General features: G+C 39.8%; 2 protein-coding genes across 2 annotated transcripts; both read right to left on the bottom strand.

Annotated features, from left to right (window-relative positions):
* Positions 1 to 1,639: 1,639 nt before the first annotated feature.
* On the bottom strand, positions 1,640 to 5,438 carry LOC110052937 (uncharacterized). The gene has a single exon (XM_089293566.1). It carries the CDS (start codon positions 3,646 to 3,648, stop codon positions 2,158 to 2,160), a length of 1,491 nt encoding a protein of 496 aa, XP_089149692.1. The 5' UTR covers positions 3,649 to 5,438; the 3' UTR covers positions 1,640 to 2,157.
* A 74-nt stretch (positions 5,439 to 5,512) lies between these two features.
* LOC110052942 (thymidylate kinase-like) lies at positions 5,513 to 14,689 on the bottom strand. The gene is made up of 5 exons (XM_020759133.2): positions 14,387 to 14,689; positions 12,895 to 13,003; positions 12,129 to 12,216; positions 10,809 to 10,997; positions 5,513 to 7,210 (listed from the first exon to the last, which is right to left on the bottom strand). The coding sequence occupies exons 1-5, from the start codon at positions 14,532 to 14,534 to the stop codon at positions 7,091 to 7,093; spliced, it is 654 nt and encodes a 217-aa protein (XP_020614792.1). The 5' UTR covers positions 14,535 to 14,689; the 3' UTR covers positions 5,513 to 7,090.
* Between the last annotated feature and the right edge of the window lie 339 nt (positions 14,690 to 15,028).

The following is a 15,028-nucleotide window of genomic DNA, read 5'->3' as shown; positions in this document are numbered from 1 at the left end:
AATTAAAAGATTCTTTTACCATCTCTAAGGGTTATTTTTAGATACTCAATTTCGTCTACCGAGCAATCTAGAAGTGAAAACCATTCAAATCTGTACGCAATCAACTGGAAGAAGCGCGTCCAATTTCATCATAACTCGAATGCTATGCTATGACAAATGGGCTCTTTGAAGCTCTCACAAACGCGGCGTGTGTGTTCTACCTCAAAAAAGCAACCCTACGCTTCGAAATGTCAAGAGCGTCGCGAATTTAACAACGCTATCATGATAAAACTCGACGAAAGAATGAAACCCACAACCCACGATGACTGCAATAAACAGAATTAATTATCAAAAACATGCACTGCCAACTATAGCTTAAGCTGTCTAAGAATCGGCCCAATGGCGACATTTAATAAGCGTTGGACCAAACACACATGAACGGAAGTAAAAATAACACTGATACTTTGTAGATCGTGTGAGGTACATGAAAACATTCTGATAAGAGTAAAGTAACATCCAGGAATGTTTAGGAGAGAAACAGGTCACAAAATCAACTCGATAATAGCCTCTTTATATTTGTGTACGGAAATGTTGTACAGTACTAAAATAGCCGTGACTTGAACAGCTTTACCCGATCGCAATCGCATACCTGTTTTTCGAAACTGGAGAAACGTATCTAATATGATTTCTTGGGACCTGCTTGTTTTCCATGTATGTTCCCTTTACGAGCAGATTGTCTTAGAAGTGGAAGGCGATCAGCCGTGATTGATTCAAGGGCATAGCTGGAAATAAACGGGATTAGCGATCAGCCATCTAATACTTCAGTTCTTGTAGAACGGAAAAAAGGTCAACGCGCGCGTATCAGATGGAGCGCACATGCAAAAATTGCGCGCATGAAGAAACTGCGCGCATAAACGGCCGCAAAAATTGCAGTCATTACTTCAATTACCCGAACTGTCTAAATACATTCTTGCATTTAGCCAACGTTAAGTACTTTATCTTGCTACGCGGTTATCCTTTGGTGGTCTGTTTGAAAAGCGATTTAGAGAACTAGTCAAAACATGCGGAAGAACTAAACAAACCAAACCATGACCCTCAGTTGGGGGGATGTAAGATTTCAATTTAATTCAAGTGCAAAAAAAGGCTTTCACGATCATCCAAAGCTGTGCGGCCCCCTTTCGATCGGATCTTACGTATAGTCGTAAACCACGCTGGTCTACTGTACACGTAGATTTCGCTGAGCTTCTCCATACGTCTGTGAAACACACACACGCGCGCTCAAAAATAGAATTTGGCAAATACAGTTGCTAGAATGTTCGAGATCAGTGGTCATGTCGTGTTGACACTAGCTGCAAATGAATGATACCGATCCCGCTTTAATCAAAACCACGTTTATCAACGCATCTTGAACCTGGCGCAGTAGATAATAATGTAACAACAGTGTAACAATTTGCTCGCAAATCGCGTTTGTGTAAATCTGTCCTCCCGCATATAACTATCCCGTTGGTATCCACCCCCCGAAGGGCAATAAATGGTTCATAAGAAGTTATATGTAAGCGAGTGTCGACACATGCTTTTTGACCTTACCCTAGGCTGCCTATATTACTGTTCTCAAAGACAAACAGAGGCAGAAAATTGCCATAAAGCCAGGACACATCTATCATCACCATCCTTATTTTTATTAAATCGTACGAGTTTGGACGCGAGCCTGAAAAAATAGATTGTAAAATAAATTACTACGAACATATTTGTCGATATTACTGACGCGAACGCGAACGATGGCATATAATTCTTGTTTCTTTGTAAATACGATTCTGTACAAATTAGACGTAAGAATTTGCAAAAAAATGTGTTTTTGATTATTAACAAATGGCAAATCTGTACGAAGTCGAGATAATCAATTGAATCATGTGTTTTGTTCATGTGCGAGGATTAAAAAACCGAAACGGATCTACGACTTGAAAACGATTTCAAACAAATTAAAATCTCGAATTTCTGTCTTGCTCTTAAATATTGGTTAGTAAAACAAACGATTTACGTTTGTCTAAGAAATGTTACAACAATCCACCATCTGACTGTCCGAACGTTTCCATCGTAAAGAAGAATTCTCACAACGCGATCAGTTATGATTTTTCCTCCTCCAAAACGTTCAGAGTCTTAATCAAGTGTTCAGGCAAATCAATTAGAGGTTTCTTCTTTCACAGGTATAGCATTCAGTGGCATAGAATTTTTCGCTGATTGTTGAGCGAGGGCAAACCATGGTTGCATGTTTCTAGACGCACTTGAACCATTCAGTTGTAGTTCCGCTTGCGAGATCACCGCCAAAGTATCGTTAGTGTCCAAAGCCAGGCTTCCGTTTGCAGCCTTGAGATGCATCTTTAAATGCTTCCTAAGAGAGCTTGGGTGCGTGTAACTTTTGCCACAGCTTGGCACTCGACAGAGGTATGGTTTATCGGCCGTATGAACGTGTGAGTGCTTCTTACGATCACTCGAGTTGGCGAAACGACGGTTACAACCAGGAAACTCACAGACAAACGGCTTCTCTCCCGTGTGAGTGCGCTTGTGAATCTTGAGGTTTTCCGAGCGCGCAAACGTTTTGCCGCAGTTTGCAAAGGGGCAGGAGAAGGGCTTTTCTCCAGTGTGAACGCGAATGTGATTGATAAGCTTGTACTTGGCTTTGAACGGCTTGCCGCCCCTGTGACACTCATACCATTTGCAGATGTGTGAGGAATTACCTTCGCTCCCTCCCACGTGCTCCAAGGAAAGATGCTTCACCAGCTCCTGTATACTTGCATACACGTTAGCACAAGGCACGTTCTGTTGAAGAGTCCATCTGCACACGAACTCTAGCTTCCCTTGTGGTTTTATGTAGCGGAGAAAAGCGCCATTAGATGACAACTCCATGGTCGGCATTACACTTGAAGGTGACGGAACAATGCTTGTTTTCACTGCATTGAGCGGGCTTGGACGAGGCAGACCGATGCTTCCTTGGGAAGTCTCCGTTTGCAAGTCGCTACTGCTGTGGCTGGACTCTGACCTCGGTGACGCTTGCACGTTCGAAAGACCAACCGCATTCGGGAAAGTAGTAACGGCGTGTTGCGCGGCGTCTTGCCCGAACGTTTGCGACGTCAGCGGGGCCGGAGCGTTGGAGAAACTTAGATGGTTGATGGCATGGAGGGCAACATTGCTCGTTGTGAAGATCGTCTGGTGAAACGCAGAAGGGGGCGGTGTTGGGACAGCGAGATTCGCTGCCGACGAAGCTGTCACGTCCACAGAGATGGTGTGAGGTGGTAACGATACAGAAGGCAGCGTTACTGCGTGTTCACGGCGTAGCAGGAACTCTCTTCCACGGGCAGCCAGCGATGAATATGCAGCTGGGACGGGATAATTGGTTTGCAGGTTAAACGCCCCTTGAGCGCCACCCCCTGACAAAGTGTGAATAAAGTCGTGCGGGCCGCTCCGTATACCAGTCAAATGTATGGGAGATTCCGCATATGAAAATCCATGTCCAGCGTCTTGAGTCACTTCAGCGCTATCAGGCATCACCGGTCTCTGTAGGCCATACGGAGCCACGGAAGGATTATGGCTCGTTAAACATTCGAAAATATTCGGGTAATTTCGAGTCAATGGACCCGCTTCCATTTTTCCCTCCTCGTGATCAAAACGCATCGAGCGAAAAGAGTTTCAAATCTGCTCTCTTCTAAGGACTGTTGACTTCTTCTCACGACCCTACAATGAAAACTACTTGCGACACTGGAAGCCATTGGGGGTAAATTGATGTTTATCTGCCATTGGCTGGAGTTTCTATCGATTGACAGCATTACAATACTTTCGTCCAATCAGCGATCGCGTTGCGTTATACGCGGTACAAATTTCAAACCATTAAACGAAGGCGTGGTAACTGATAGGGTTATGGTTTTCACACGTATGATCGATTTAAGATCTGATAGCATAACGATGAATCAAAACACAACTGCATAAGGGGTAGAAATCCACCGGCAATGAGTCTTCAAGCTTAACTTAAGCTACATTATTTGTTTTGCAACGTCCCAGGGGACCCATGTTATAACTTCCGAAATAACTTGTTGAAATATCCCACAGTGTCAAACACATGACATGCAGACCAGCGAGAGCGAGAGAAAAACAACAACAGACTTTTTTTCTTGGTTGGGCTCAGAAAATTCTACAAGCACGGCAATTCACAAAACCAACACGCTGAAATTCGTTCTCTAAGTTAGCAAAGCATTCACTTTATGAAAAACAATAAAATAGCCTCAAAGTGGTTCTTTGTTCCATTCAATTTGCAGAGGCGCGTAAAACAACAGTTCAATAGCAATAATTAAAACTGTCACAGTCCGGTGTGAATTTTCCAGGCATTATTGATGGTAATTGCTTTAACCAACTTCCGGTGAGTTTAAAATTTCCGGTCTTTGTTGTTTTGTCATGTTTACTGTGACAATGACACAGTTTGCTTGTACGCCTCCTCGAGAACTCATTTCCTTCGATTTTTTTTTCGACTTTGCTGAATGCTTAACACATTGCCGGATGAAAACTTCGATTTAATTACCGCTTGTTCCAGCGACCAGAACATTTACGTCTCCAGTGACGCTGTTTTCTTTCATAGCTTACTTGTCTTATCTGTCAGCCAAGTAGTAGAAAACGATGCCATTACAATCACAGATCTAAAGATATTACTGTAATTTCCGCAGGCTCAAATTCTTTCCAAAAACAAGTAAACGATCTTCACGTATTTTCCGAACCTTCGCAACTGTTTAGATTGCGTTTTAATCAAAACAGTGTCTATCTCTAAGCCCACTGAAGATGTTTGTGTCTTTTGGAGACTAACAGAGATTAAAGCAGTTGGCCTGTGAGTGACCTTTACCTCTTGAAAATCAGATCATCTCCCGATAACGGGATAATCAACTTGATATCCCACTGCGGGCTCTGTTAATTTGTCTTGTCCGGACCTGCAGTGCATGCAGACAACTTTACGCCGTTTACGCGCGTGAAAAACGTATTCCATTTACCAAAATACGTGATTATTGATATAAAACGGTTTTTGTTTGGATTTTACTCTTTGCGTTTTCGAGGAAATTCAGCCGCGAAATATTGTGCATGTAGACAAAGTGACGGCATTTAAAGTGTGAAATTTTCCGTCCTTGACAAAACACATGACCAGGCGCTACATATCACAGAATGGTTCATCATCCTAGCACATGACACATAAACAAGAAAAAATGTGTTTGGAGTGAGATGAAACAAAAAAATGGCATAAATGGCTGGTGTTTTGGAAGGAAAACGGAAGCTCTCTCACACAGAGAGGTTTCTATGTCAAGCACGGCTTTTTTTCTCTTCCCCTTTGATTTTTTTTTTTCTCCTCTAACTCAGAGAGTGGGCGGAGAAGAAAGCAACGGAAGAACCACGTTTCCTTCATGATGTTTTTCAACCGGAATAAATTCAAAGTTCATCCATTAGCGTAACATTTGAGCTACTAAAGTCGGCTTCAAGTAAAAACAAGAAAATAACAAGAGGACAAGATAAACAAGAAAATATAATTAGCTTTACATTTGTTTTTTCAAAACAACTTTTGCATCACTTCTTCCGAAAACATCTTTTTCCAATTATCTTGCCCTTGCAAGCAAAAACTGGGATGAAAAAGAAAAACCTCCATCAACCACGAAGAATCAATTAGATAAATGAAATTAATATGACATTGAATAATAGCCGGCTTGCGGGGCACGTGAAGAAAGACTAACATGTGTTTTGAGCGAAAATCTGACACGACAAGAAAAGAGATGTGAGAAAGCTTATCTCATTTACTTCTCACCTCATTCGCCTCATCAACCTTCTCAAATTTTAAAATACGCAAAGGCATGCATAAAAAAAGCAAGCCTGGGGATTCACCGAATTTCAGTTGCCCGCATTCAATGTAAGCCATACTAGCTCTACTTTTAAGAACGAGCGAAGAAACGCGAGTGAAAAATAGAACGGAATTAGAGCACCGAGAGAGAAAGGAAGGCTGCTTTGCAGGTTAGCTATAGTACTGAGATGTTCAACAGCTGAGATTTTACAACTGTACAGCTATGTTATGCAATGGAAATTTCACTCGTCGTGTTAAAACTAATCCGATGTTCTCAGCTTTTAAGTTAACTTGGATACGGCGATATCCCGCGAAATTCTGTTCATCTTACATGTAAGCACAATGTTCCACTGTTGACTGAGAATAAAGAAATTTTCACTTTCCTCAAAATACACTACAAAGCACAATAATTGCGGATTAAATTGTTCAATGACCTTTGATATTATCTGCTGTTTTTGAAGTGTTTTAATGCCCAATATCCTAGACCTTTAGAATATAACCACGTGCGTGTAATTCTTTGGACAGACCCCACAGCAAATGGGTCGCATATAGATAAAATCTAGCGTGTTATTAGCCTCCTGCGAGATGTCCTTTGCACTCGCCAGGAAATCGTTTTTAGAAAAGTGAATTTGCTTAAATTTAAAAGTCGAATTTATAACAGCGATCCTAATGAAAAACAGTTGAACCACGCTATTCCAAACTCTCAGGGGAAACGAAAAATAGTTCGAAATAACGGGAGTTTGAAATAACCGATTGTAAATGATTAAAGGGCAAATCCAAGAGAAATGGTTGTAAAAGTTCGAAATAACAGGGACTTCCAAAAAATCGTGTTCGAATATAGCGGGGTCCAACTGTAAATGTACTTAAGCAGTGTAATGCTTGGAGAAAGGACAAGCAACATACAATTTGTTTCCACGTATTCTTGCCCCATCTGATATTCGAATAGTCCTACTAAGCAAAAACGCGCGGGAAAAAGCTGGCGCGCGGCAATTTTTTTCACCGCAGACTGTTTACATTTAAATTTTTTTACATGCCAAACGTTGCCCACCCCGTCACGGTGTGCTGGTGCTGGTGCAGGTGCATTAAGCAGATTTCTTTTCACAAAATACTGAATTCCACGTCCATTTTTTCCACTTCGTTCAATTTTCCCCTCTGGTTTTTACTTCTGCCGCGACAATTCATAATAACACGAGAAATTGCTCGCAGTCTTGAAAATAACGCGTTTTGCTCCCAGTTTATCAATAACTAACTTCAATTTTCATTTGTCCAAAGTCCTTTCAGTGGAGTCTTTGCAAATTGTCCTTCCAGTTCCAAAACAGTGTTTCTAATGTCCGCGTGAATTTCATTCACATCTTTCATGGCATCAACAACCTGACAACAAACAAGAAGAGCAAGTTTAAGAACAACGTCCAGAAATCACGAGGGGAGTAGCCTGTGTTGCAGGCGGGGACGGATAGGGGGAAACTACATGTAGAAGCCTTTGAACACCTGTCACGCAGACTACGAGGGGAGGTACGGCAAGTTTCCTTGGTCGGAAAGCTAGTCCAAACAAGTACTCCCTTTTCTCAGGTCACAAATAGAAATGTTTGGTTGTGTGAGAAAAGAGTTAGGGGAGGGTGTTAACCTGCGATAGCTTGACTTGTACGTGGGAGTTTCATATCAATATAATTTTATACCGCGTTTACATGAAAAGACACCTTTTCTTCACCCCATGTCCAACTTGGCTCACGTGAAGCCAGTTGGCACACGTGTGCGTTACCCGTTCCAGTCTGCCGACGGAGGTACACCAACATGGCGTTTTCATACTGCCCACCGAGACAGCTTCCTGAAACGAGCTGTTGTTTGTCGTTTACTTGAGACCAGTGCCAGTTTTCGTACACAAACGAAAATTATCTCGACCAGGGAACAGCGATGGGACTCAACTAGCCACGTTATAACTCGTTCTGGCGCAACATTTTGTGTTGGTGTCATGTAAACGAATGCAGAACCACAAGAGGGAACCAGGAGGAACTCGTATCGGTATAGAAGTCATACAGGACTCAACCTAACAACCCTTTAACAAACAACAAGAGCCCAAATATCCGTATTTTCCCTTTCTTTATCACGCCTATCTAATACGCTTTTTCTTTCGCACAGTCTGAAGTCTGTAACTGTAACTTAAATCTGTCTTGGCATTTTCCTTTTTTAGTGAAATATTATTCTGTGGTGCTTTTGAATTAGAGATCTTTTGTACCACCATTCTGTGGTAAAAGTATTTCAGTCAGTAGATAAGACTCTGAAGAAAGACAATTGAACGGGGAGAATTTTCTTTTCTGATTGAGTCTGCAAAGTGCATTTCATACCTCTTGCTAACGGAATTCGAGGACCCAGTTTTTTTCCCCATCGATTTATGGCCCACGAAAGCGCGAAGCGAGCGGGCCATAAATCGACGGATAAAAAAAACGAGGATCCGAAATTTACAGTACGCACCGAGAAGACGAGATTTGTGAGATATTTATTATATCTCTACTGTGTGCCTGGCGGGTTCGAGAACGATTTCTATTCACGCGGAACGGCTTCAAATTTCTGAAGCACCTCGAAAGCAAAACGAGCCAATTTAAAATCGTTTTTAAGACGTAGCACGCTTTAATACACAATTTAGAGTAAAAGAAAGTTTTGAACTTTAACTTGCTACAAAAGGTAAGAACACTTGGCAATAAATCACAGACCAGTTTGGCAACAAAAACAACTTTAAATTTTAGCGAGCCCTACAGGAGAATACGGCCTGCTAAACTGACCAATCACAGCGCGAGTACTGACTGAGAGACATAATAAATAAACAACAGACTCCATTTGGCGCGAAAATATGCTAGGATATTTGTCCGCTGACATTACCTGTTCCGAGAAGCGAACAGTTTTCCGAGAGTAGCTCGAGGAAAACTGTGAGCTTCGAGGATCAGATAATGTCCAAGGACAAATATCCGAGCATATTTTGGCGCCAAATGGAGGCTATTGTGTTTATATTCATTCAAACGAGAAGAATTCGTATTTATATTCCTTCAACACGAGGCGAGTGATTTACGAATTCTTCGACTGTTCTTCCAACATCCCAAGTGGTTTATCATGCCTCCAAACCATAAAAACTTGTGGTCTATTGCTTTTATATAATAATTCAGAAGACACACGAAATTTCCATGTGTTTACTGGCACAATAAATCATAGCTGATTGACCAATCAGAGCGCGTGCATTCATTTAATCATTATATAATGAGCAATATCCCCCAGTTTTCAAAAATTGCATTTTACGTTGACGCAATCAATTTCTCTCTGATAAATTGCCTACTGAGAAGAACTGAATGTTATGAGACTTGCATGATTTTTGAATGTTGACAAAATTGCATTCCGCTTGACCATAGAGAGACCAAGTGTGAACATACATTTGTATTTCATGGATTATGAACACAACTTATGACCCATCAAATATTTTTCACACATGCAACTGGTCTATATATGTCAGGTAGGAAATATTCAATGATATTCCCCCAGATATAATCTTCATTTTCCAACATTTTTATATATTGTAAGCAGATTAGTACAATAATATTCTTGAATGCCAACATAATTATTTTCACATTTCACATCTTGAAAAGGAGGTCTCCCAAAAAGATGGACTTGTACAGACATCTCAGAAGGATAGCAAACTCAAAGATGTCCTTGTATCTTATTATAAGTAGACTAAGAATTGTGCCGTATCTAACATAGAGTAAATATTGTACCGTACTGTAAGTAGAGAGCATTGTATCCTATTGTAGCTAAAGTAAATATTGTTCCATGCTGTAAGTTGAGTAAAATATTGTATTGTATAGTAAGTAGAGTAAGTATTGTGTCATACTGTATGTAGAGTTAGTATAAGTATTGTTTCTACAAGTAAAGTATTGTAAAAAAGGTAGCAAATTGCAGAAAATAGAGTGCTGTTAATAACAAAAGTGACTATGTGTTAAATTACTAATTAAAAAAAAACCCTCAATAAATTCTATTTGGCTTCAGGAATGCATGATCCATATTTATCAGCAGACATTATCTATTCCTCTCAGCTCAGTGTTTCTTGATCTTTGCTCTTGGAAAAATGTTTCCCTCTCAGAACAGATATTGTCCAATGAAAAGTATTTAAGCATATTTTCCCACCAAATGGAGGTTAAGGTTTATATATCTTCCGTTTGGCTTCAAACATATGCATTTTATTAGTCCTTGAAAACTTTGTTACTCAAAGCTCCTATTTTACCCAAAGCTCCACTATTTGAAATTGCATACTTCCCAAAGGAGATAATGTCCACAGTGAAAGAACTGTTCATATTTTTACACTACATGAGGGTCACTGTATTGTTAAGTACTAATTTAACCAGTCATGACCAGTGGAGAATCTGAGTTTTACTGCAGCTGTTCAAATAACTTTTTCTGAGTAGTTTGTGTAAAAATTCAGTTCCATTCAATTCAATTTTAATTTAAACTCTCACAAACATTAATTTTACAGAGGTGTCAGAGAAAAATAGAATACATATCAATATATACAAAATACACATAGAAGATGATAAATAGCATTAATGAAATAATTTACAATTGCAATTAAAAAATAAAGTGTTAAAGAGAGAAAGAAAAGGAGATAAAGGAAGACAGTTAGTTTTAATACAAGGTTGATCATGTGGAGTTTGGGACAACTAAATAGTTTATGGAACTAATCGAGTAGGTGCCCCAAAGTGACAAAATTTAGCAGAAGGAATACAGTGTTAATCAATATAATAAGTTACTGATCAATATTTTTTACACCATCACGTCTTTATCTATTGTAACCTGTGCCACGGCAGCCCTCCTCGAAAGGAGAAATCTTTCAGAGAGAGTGGCTATATAATAAGACAGGCTATATATAACGCAAGGCCAACAGAAACATTTTAGCCTTTCTAGAATTATCATTACCAGAAAACACAGTATTTACCTTCCAGTCATCACTTCTGAGTTGTTTATAGATATCTGCAACTCGTTCTTGGATTTCAACCTTCTCGTACCTTTCATCACCAAAGGAGCCCCTTGTCTGTGCATCTTTTATTGAAATGTCTAAATAGAAAACCACATCTGGATTTGGCAGACCCCGATCAGGATTCTTACACCATGTCACATCAAAACCCTAACAGAGGTAGAAAGAGATTTATTTAGCATCTAAAGGAAGAAAAACTAACCAACAGTGAACACTAAAATCCTCTCCATTATTTTGTGCATAACCAAGCCCATTTTGTTATGAATTTTTTTGTCTAAACCAATTCACACTTTGCATAAATGGAGCCGATATCTGAATAAAAATAGATTGTTTTCATATGATGTCATCACTTTCTAAAATCCAAAACTAAAGAGCCACCAAAGTTTTTATCCTCATCTGGCATAAGAGTCTCAAGGTGCATTTCTTTGGGACAAGCTGGATCAGGATCAATTTTGCAAAATCACTCGGATCATGGTGCATCAAAGGAACCAATGATTCGACTCTGATGATGCAGCCTTCTTTGATGCCCTTGATTGGAGTGATCTTAGATCATTGATCCTGATGTTGATATCCCAAAGAAAAGCTGTGCTATTTGCTCTTCAATGGTCAAGATACCTTCTTACTATTGTAGTGTCTCTCTCCACCCAGGTGACATGGTTACCATCAAGTTATTGAGTCAAACAGACTATTCAGGTGAAACTGGACTAACATGCTAACTGCAGGAAGTCACAAAACTCCTGGTAGCTTTATGAAATGGACAACCAAGGGAAGGAAAACAGTCTAAGCAGGCAGCTAATTAGCCACCAAAACCAAAATTCATACAGTGAAATAGCATAATTTGCAAATCTAATCTTGAATTCATTTTAACTACAAATTATTTACATATTAGTCTCAAATATGTGTCTAAAGTAATATATCAAACACGAAAGACCATGTTTGACCACATTTCCAAACACCGAAATGAGTTGAAAATACTATGCGCAGCAGAGTATTTTTGACAAACTTCAAGGTGTTTGGAAATGTGGTCAAACACTGCCTTGAGTGTTTGATATATCCTCTCAATTGTAACTAAAACGGAAGAGAAAACAGAGAAATAAACTCATAAAAATCTATGCTAATTAAGATCAGATATCCAGACACCGTCACGGTCATGATTTCCTTTGTTTGAACTTGAAGAATTATCAATGCGTTTTAGATGGTAAAAACTAAACTAACTAAAATCAGTCTCGACAGCACATTGATCGCTTAACAGTGGCAAATTTTTAACAAGTACAAACCCACCTTAGCTGCAGTAAAAGCTACTCCAGAAAAAGCATATCGATCCACTATCACAAGGGTCCCATTTTCTAAAAGCTGCTTAATTTTTGGTCTGAGAAACAGGAGAAGAAAAATGTGCTGTTAAATTACATCGCCACTGGAAAAAAACCTCCACACTAAGTACTTATTAAGTAACTGACCAGAAAAGGTGATATTCTTCTTGCATTTAAATATGACACATAGAGGTTGTAAGCAAACTAAATCTTGTATCCAGGGTCTGCATCCCCTAGACCAACAGTGGGGAAACATGAGACTTTCCCAACCACTGGTCTAGGGGAATGCAACCTCTGGGTATGAGATTGAAGGAAACTGTCTGTTTTCAGGTCATTTTGGAGTGGCATCGGGTAAAAGATGATGTTCTTTATGCCATGGTTGTGTGGGAGTAGGCAGCTGGAAGCAGCTCTCTCTTCAACTTCCGTGACATTGGAAGATCTGTTTCTTTACAAATTTTTGTGTGATTTTTTAGCCAGCGGGGTCTCCAGAAATCCTGTGGACGCCCAATTTTTATTTTGGTTTTTTTTTTCACATTGCTTGCTTTATAAACTGCTGGCTGAGCTGGTACAATTACAGCAAATCTTGGATGTCCACTTTTCAATTCCTGGCCAGCTATAAGCCTCCTTACTACAAAATTCACAGTCAAGTCATAATAGCCGTGGCCTTTCCAAATTAGTCCTGGTTTAATATCCTTTAATGTACATACTGGCAATAAGTAGGGAGAATCAAGACTTACACAACTTCCCATCTGTTTGCTGAGAACAGTAAATGAATAGCATGATCTTCTAACTCCGTTTTTCCTTGCAGATACGAATTAATGGACTGTCCTATGGCTGTTGTTCTATCTGAAAACAGACACAGGAATTCTTAACAAGAAATGTAAAGTATATCAACGAATAAGTACCAACAGGAAGTGTTTTCCTATTGGTTTTAACAAAAGACTGACAGCAGATAAACATGCAATCTTATTAACTACACCTCCATTCAAGCAATAGTTAGCCCCTGGAACATGTCAATAGTTTGTTAATGCATCATTTACAAAAAATGTCAGACTGAATGATAACTGTGTAAGGATGTGGATTAATTAATAAAATCTTCTGTTATTCTGAAGTGATGATTAATTTAATAAAGTATTGGACATAGCTGTGTTTGCAACATATAAAAAAATAAAGAAAGCTATTGGATTTTTGTAGAAATTTATGACTAAACTAAAACCATAAAGATATATCACTTCTCAAGCTTGTTCTTTGTTTCTCTTTGTTGACATTTTATCAACTTACATAAACATTGGGTTTGTAGTCTTACGAGCCACATATTGGTTTTAAAGATGTACAACATTTGGAGCAGGTGAAGGATTTTTGGAGTGGGAGTGTAGTTGTTAGCATGAACAACAAAGGTGCTCTTTTGCAGCTCTGGGAGTATGCTCCTTCTAAGCAAGAAAGTTGCAAACCATGTCTCATTGGGGGCCAGGGCTTCAACTATACAAGCCCCCATCACCCTCCATGGATCCTGGTGATCAGTACTCTGTTAATCTTTGGGTGGGATGTGCTGCTGGGGCACTGAAACCCTTACCATGTACTAGACCATGATCAGCACCACAAACTCCTACGCTGTCCCAGGAATATAGCTATTTTCCATGCAGAAATTTTATCACTATAATAGTCCAACATACATGTACGCTAACTAAACCAATATCTTACAAAGTCACTTCCAAGTTTCAATTTCTATTGACTAAACAGACTAAACTGCCTGAAAACTATACCCTTCACAGCGGCACACACCCACATAGTTCATATATGGGAGTAACCCCACCCCCCCCCCCCCCCCCAACCACCCCAGGCCGTGGATCTACCTCTATACAAGTTAAGGGTGTGCTCCTTCGAGAAGATTAGAATCAGGATCAATGATGTAAGGTGCTGGTGCATCAAAGGAACTGATGAATCCTTTTCTAGAGTGGATTCCTCCGTTTCTCAGATACACCATGATCTGAATGATCTTGGATGATTGACCCTGATCCGGATCGTCCAAAGGACAGCACTCTAAAACAGAGCAGTACGATCATGAAAAGAAAGAGAAAGTTGCCCACGCCATTCACAAACCAAATTATTGTGATGATCGATGGAAAGGAGAATACCGACATACACAGCACAGCGTGAAAAATTTTCATTGTACCTTCACCCTTCAACAGTAGCTAGAAGAACATAAAAAAGGTGAAAAAAAGGAGTTACCTGGGAAACGTAAATGAGCTACGTCTCGCCCAATCGATTTCAAATATTCCACAAGCATTTTACATTGTGTTGACTTTCCGCTTCGATCGCAACCTTCGAACGCCACCAAAATTCCACGACCTCTTCGAGTTATGCAGTTCATCGTCATTTTCAGGAAATGGATATTGAACTAACAGCTACAAAACTGAAGAAATCAAATTGTCGAACGTTTCGAGCGAGCGTGGAAAGAGATTAAATTTTGGCGGGGAAGCGGCAATCATGGCCGCCGAACTGTGACCGTTTCCAGTCCTTCCTCAGCTATTGAGGGTAAACCATGGAAACGAGGTTATTACCGCTAAATGCAAATGCGTGACATCGAGTTGTCACGCAAGGCTCAACGCGCGTGGTAAGTAATTATAAAGTTTGACTCGAGTTTTTCGACAGAATAAACAAACATAAAAGTCATAAAATACCTCTGAATCAAGAAGAGTTGTTTCACTAGTCGTAAGTACACACTCATATGGATTAATCAAATCAAGATTAAAACAATATTTTTAGTCTGGCCGCAGCGGCGTATTTTTTTCTCAATGAGAAAATAGTACTTAGACTGCTTCAAGATCTTAGACTCTGCACCTACCAAGTACCAAGTTAAGCTTAAGGAGT

The sequence above is a fragment of the Orbicella faveolata genome, unplaced genomic scaffold (genome assembly GCF_042242905.1).
Source record: "Orbicella faveolata isolate gen_17 unplaced genomic scaffold, um_ofav_v1 contig_25, whole genome shotgun sequence".
NCBI classification, from domain to species: Eukaryota; Metazoa; Cnidaria; class Anthozoa; order Scleractinia; family Merulinidae; genus Orbicella; species Orbicella faveolata.
Note: the sequence above shows the minus strand (reverse complement) of the source record. Positions and strands in the feature narration are given on the sequence as shown.

Bases quoted from the DNA above. Each gene is read 5' to 3' on its own strand.
- LOC110052937 (XM_089293566.1), bottom strand. From the start codon at position 3,648: ATGCGTTTTGATCACGAGGAGGGAAAAATGGAAGCGGGTCCATTGACT.
- LOC110052942 (XM_020759133.2), bottom strand. From the start codon at position 14,534: ATGACGATGAACTGCATAACTCGAAGAGGTCGTGGAATTTTGGTGGCG. The intron at 13,004-14,386 runs GTAACTCCTTTT...GTCTGTTTTCAG, and splicing joins AGCTCATTTACGTTTCCCAG to ATAGAACAACAGCCATAGGA. The intron at 10,998-12,128 runs GTGGGTTTGTAC...TACCTCTGTTAG, and splicing joins TAGCTTTTACTGCAGCTAAG to GGTTTTGATGTGACATGGTG.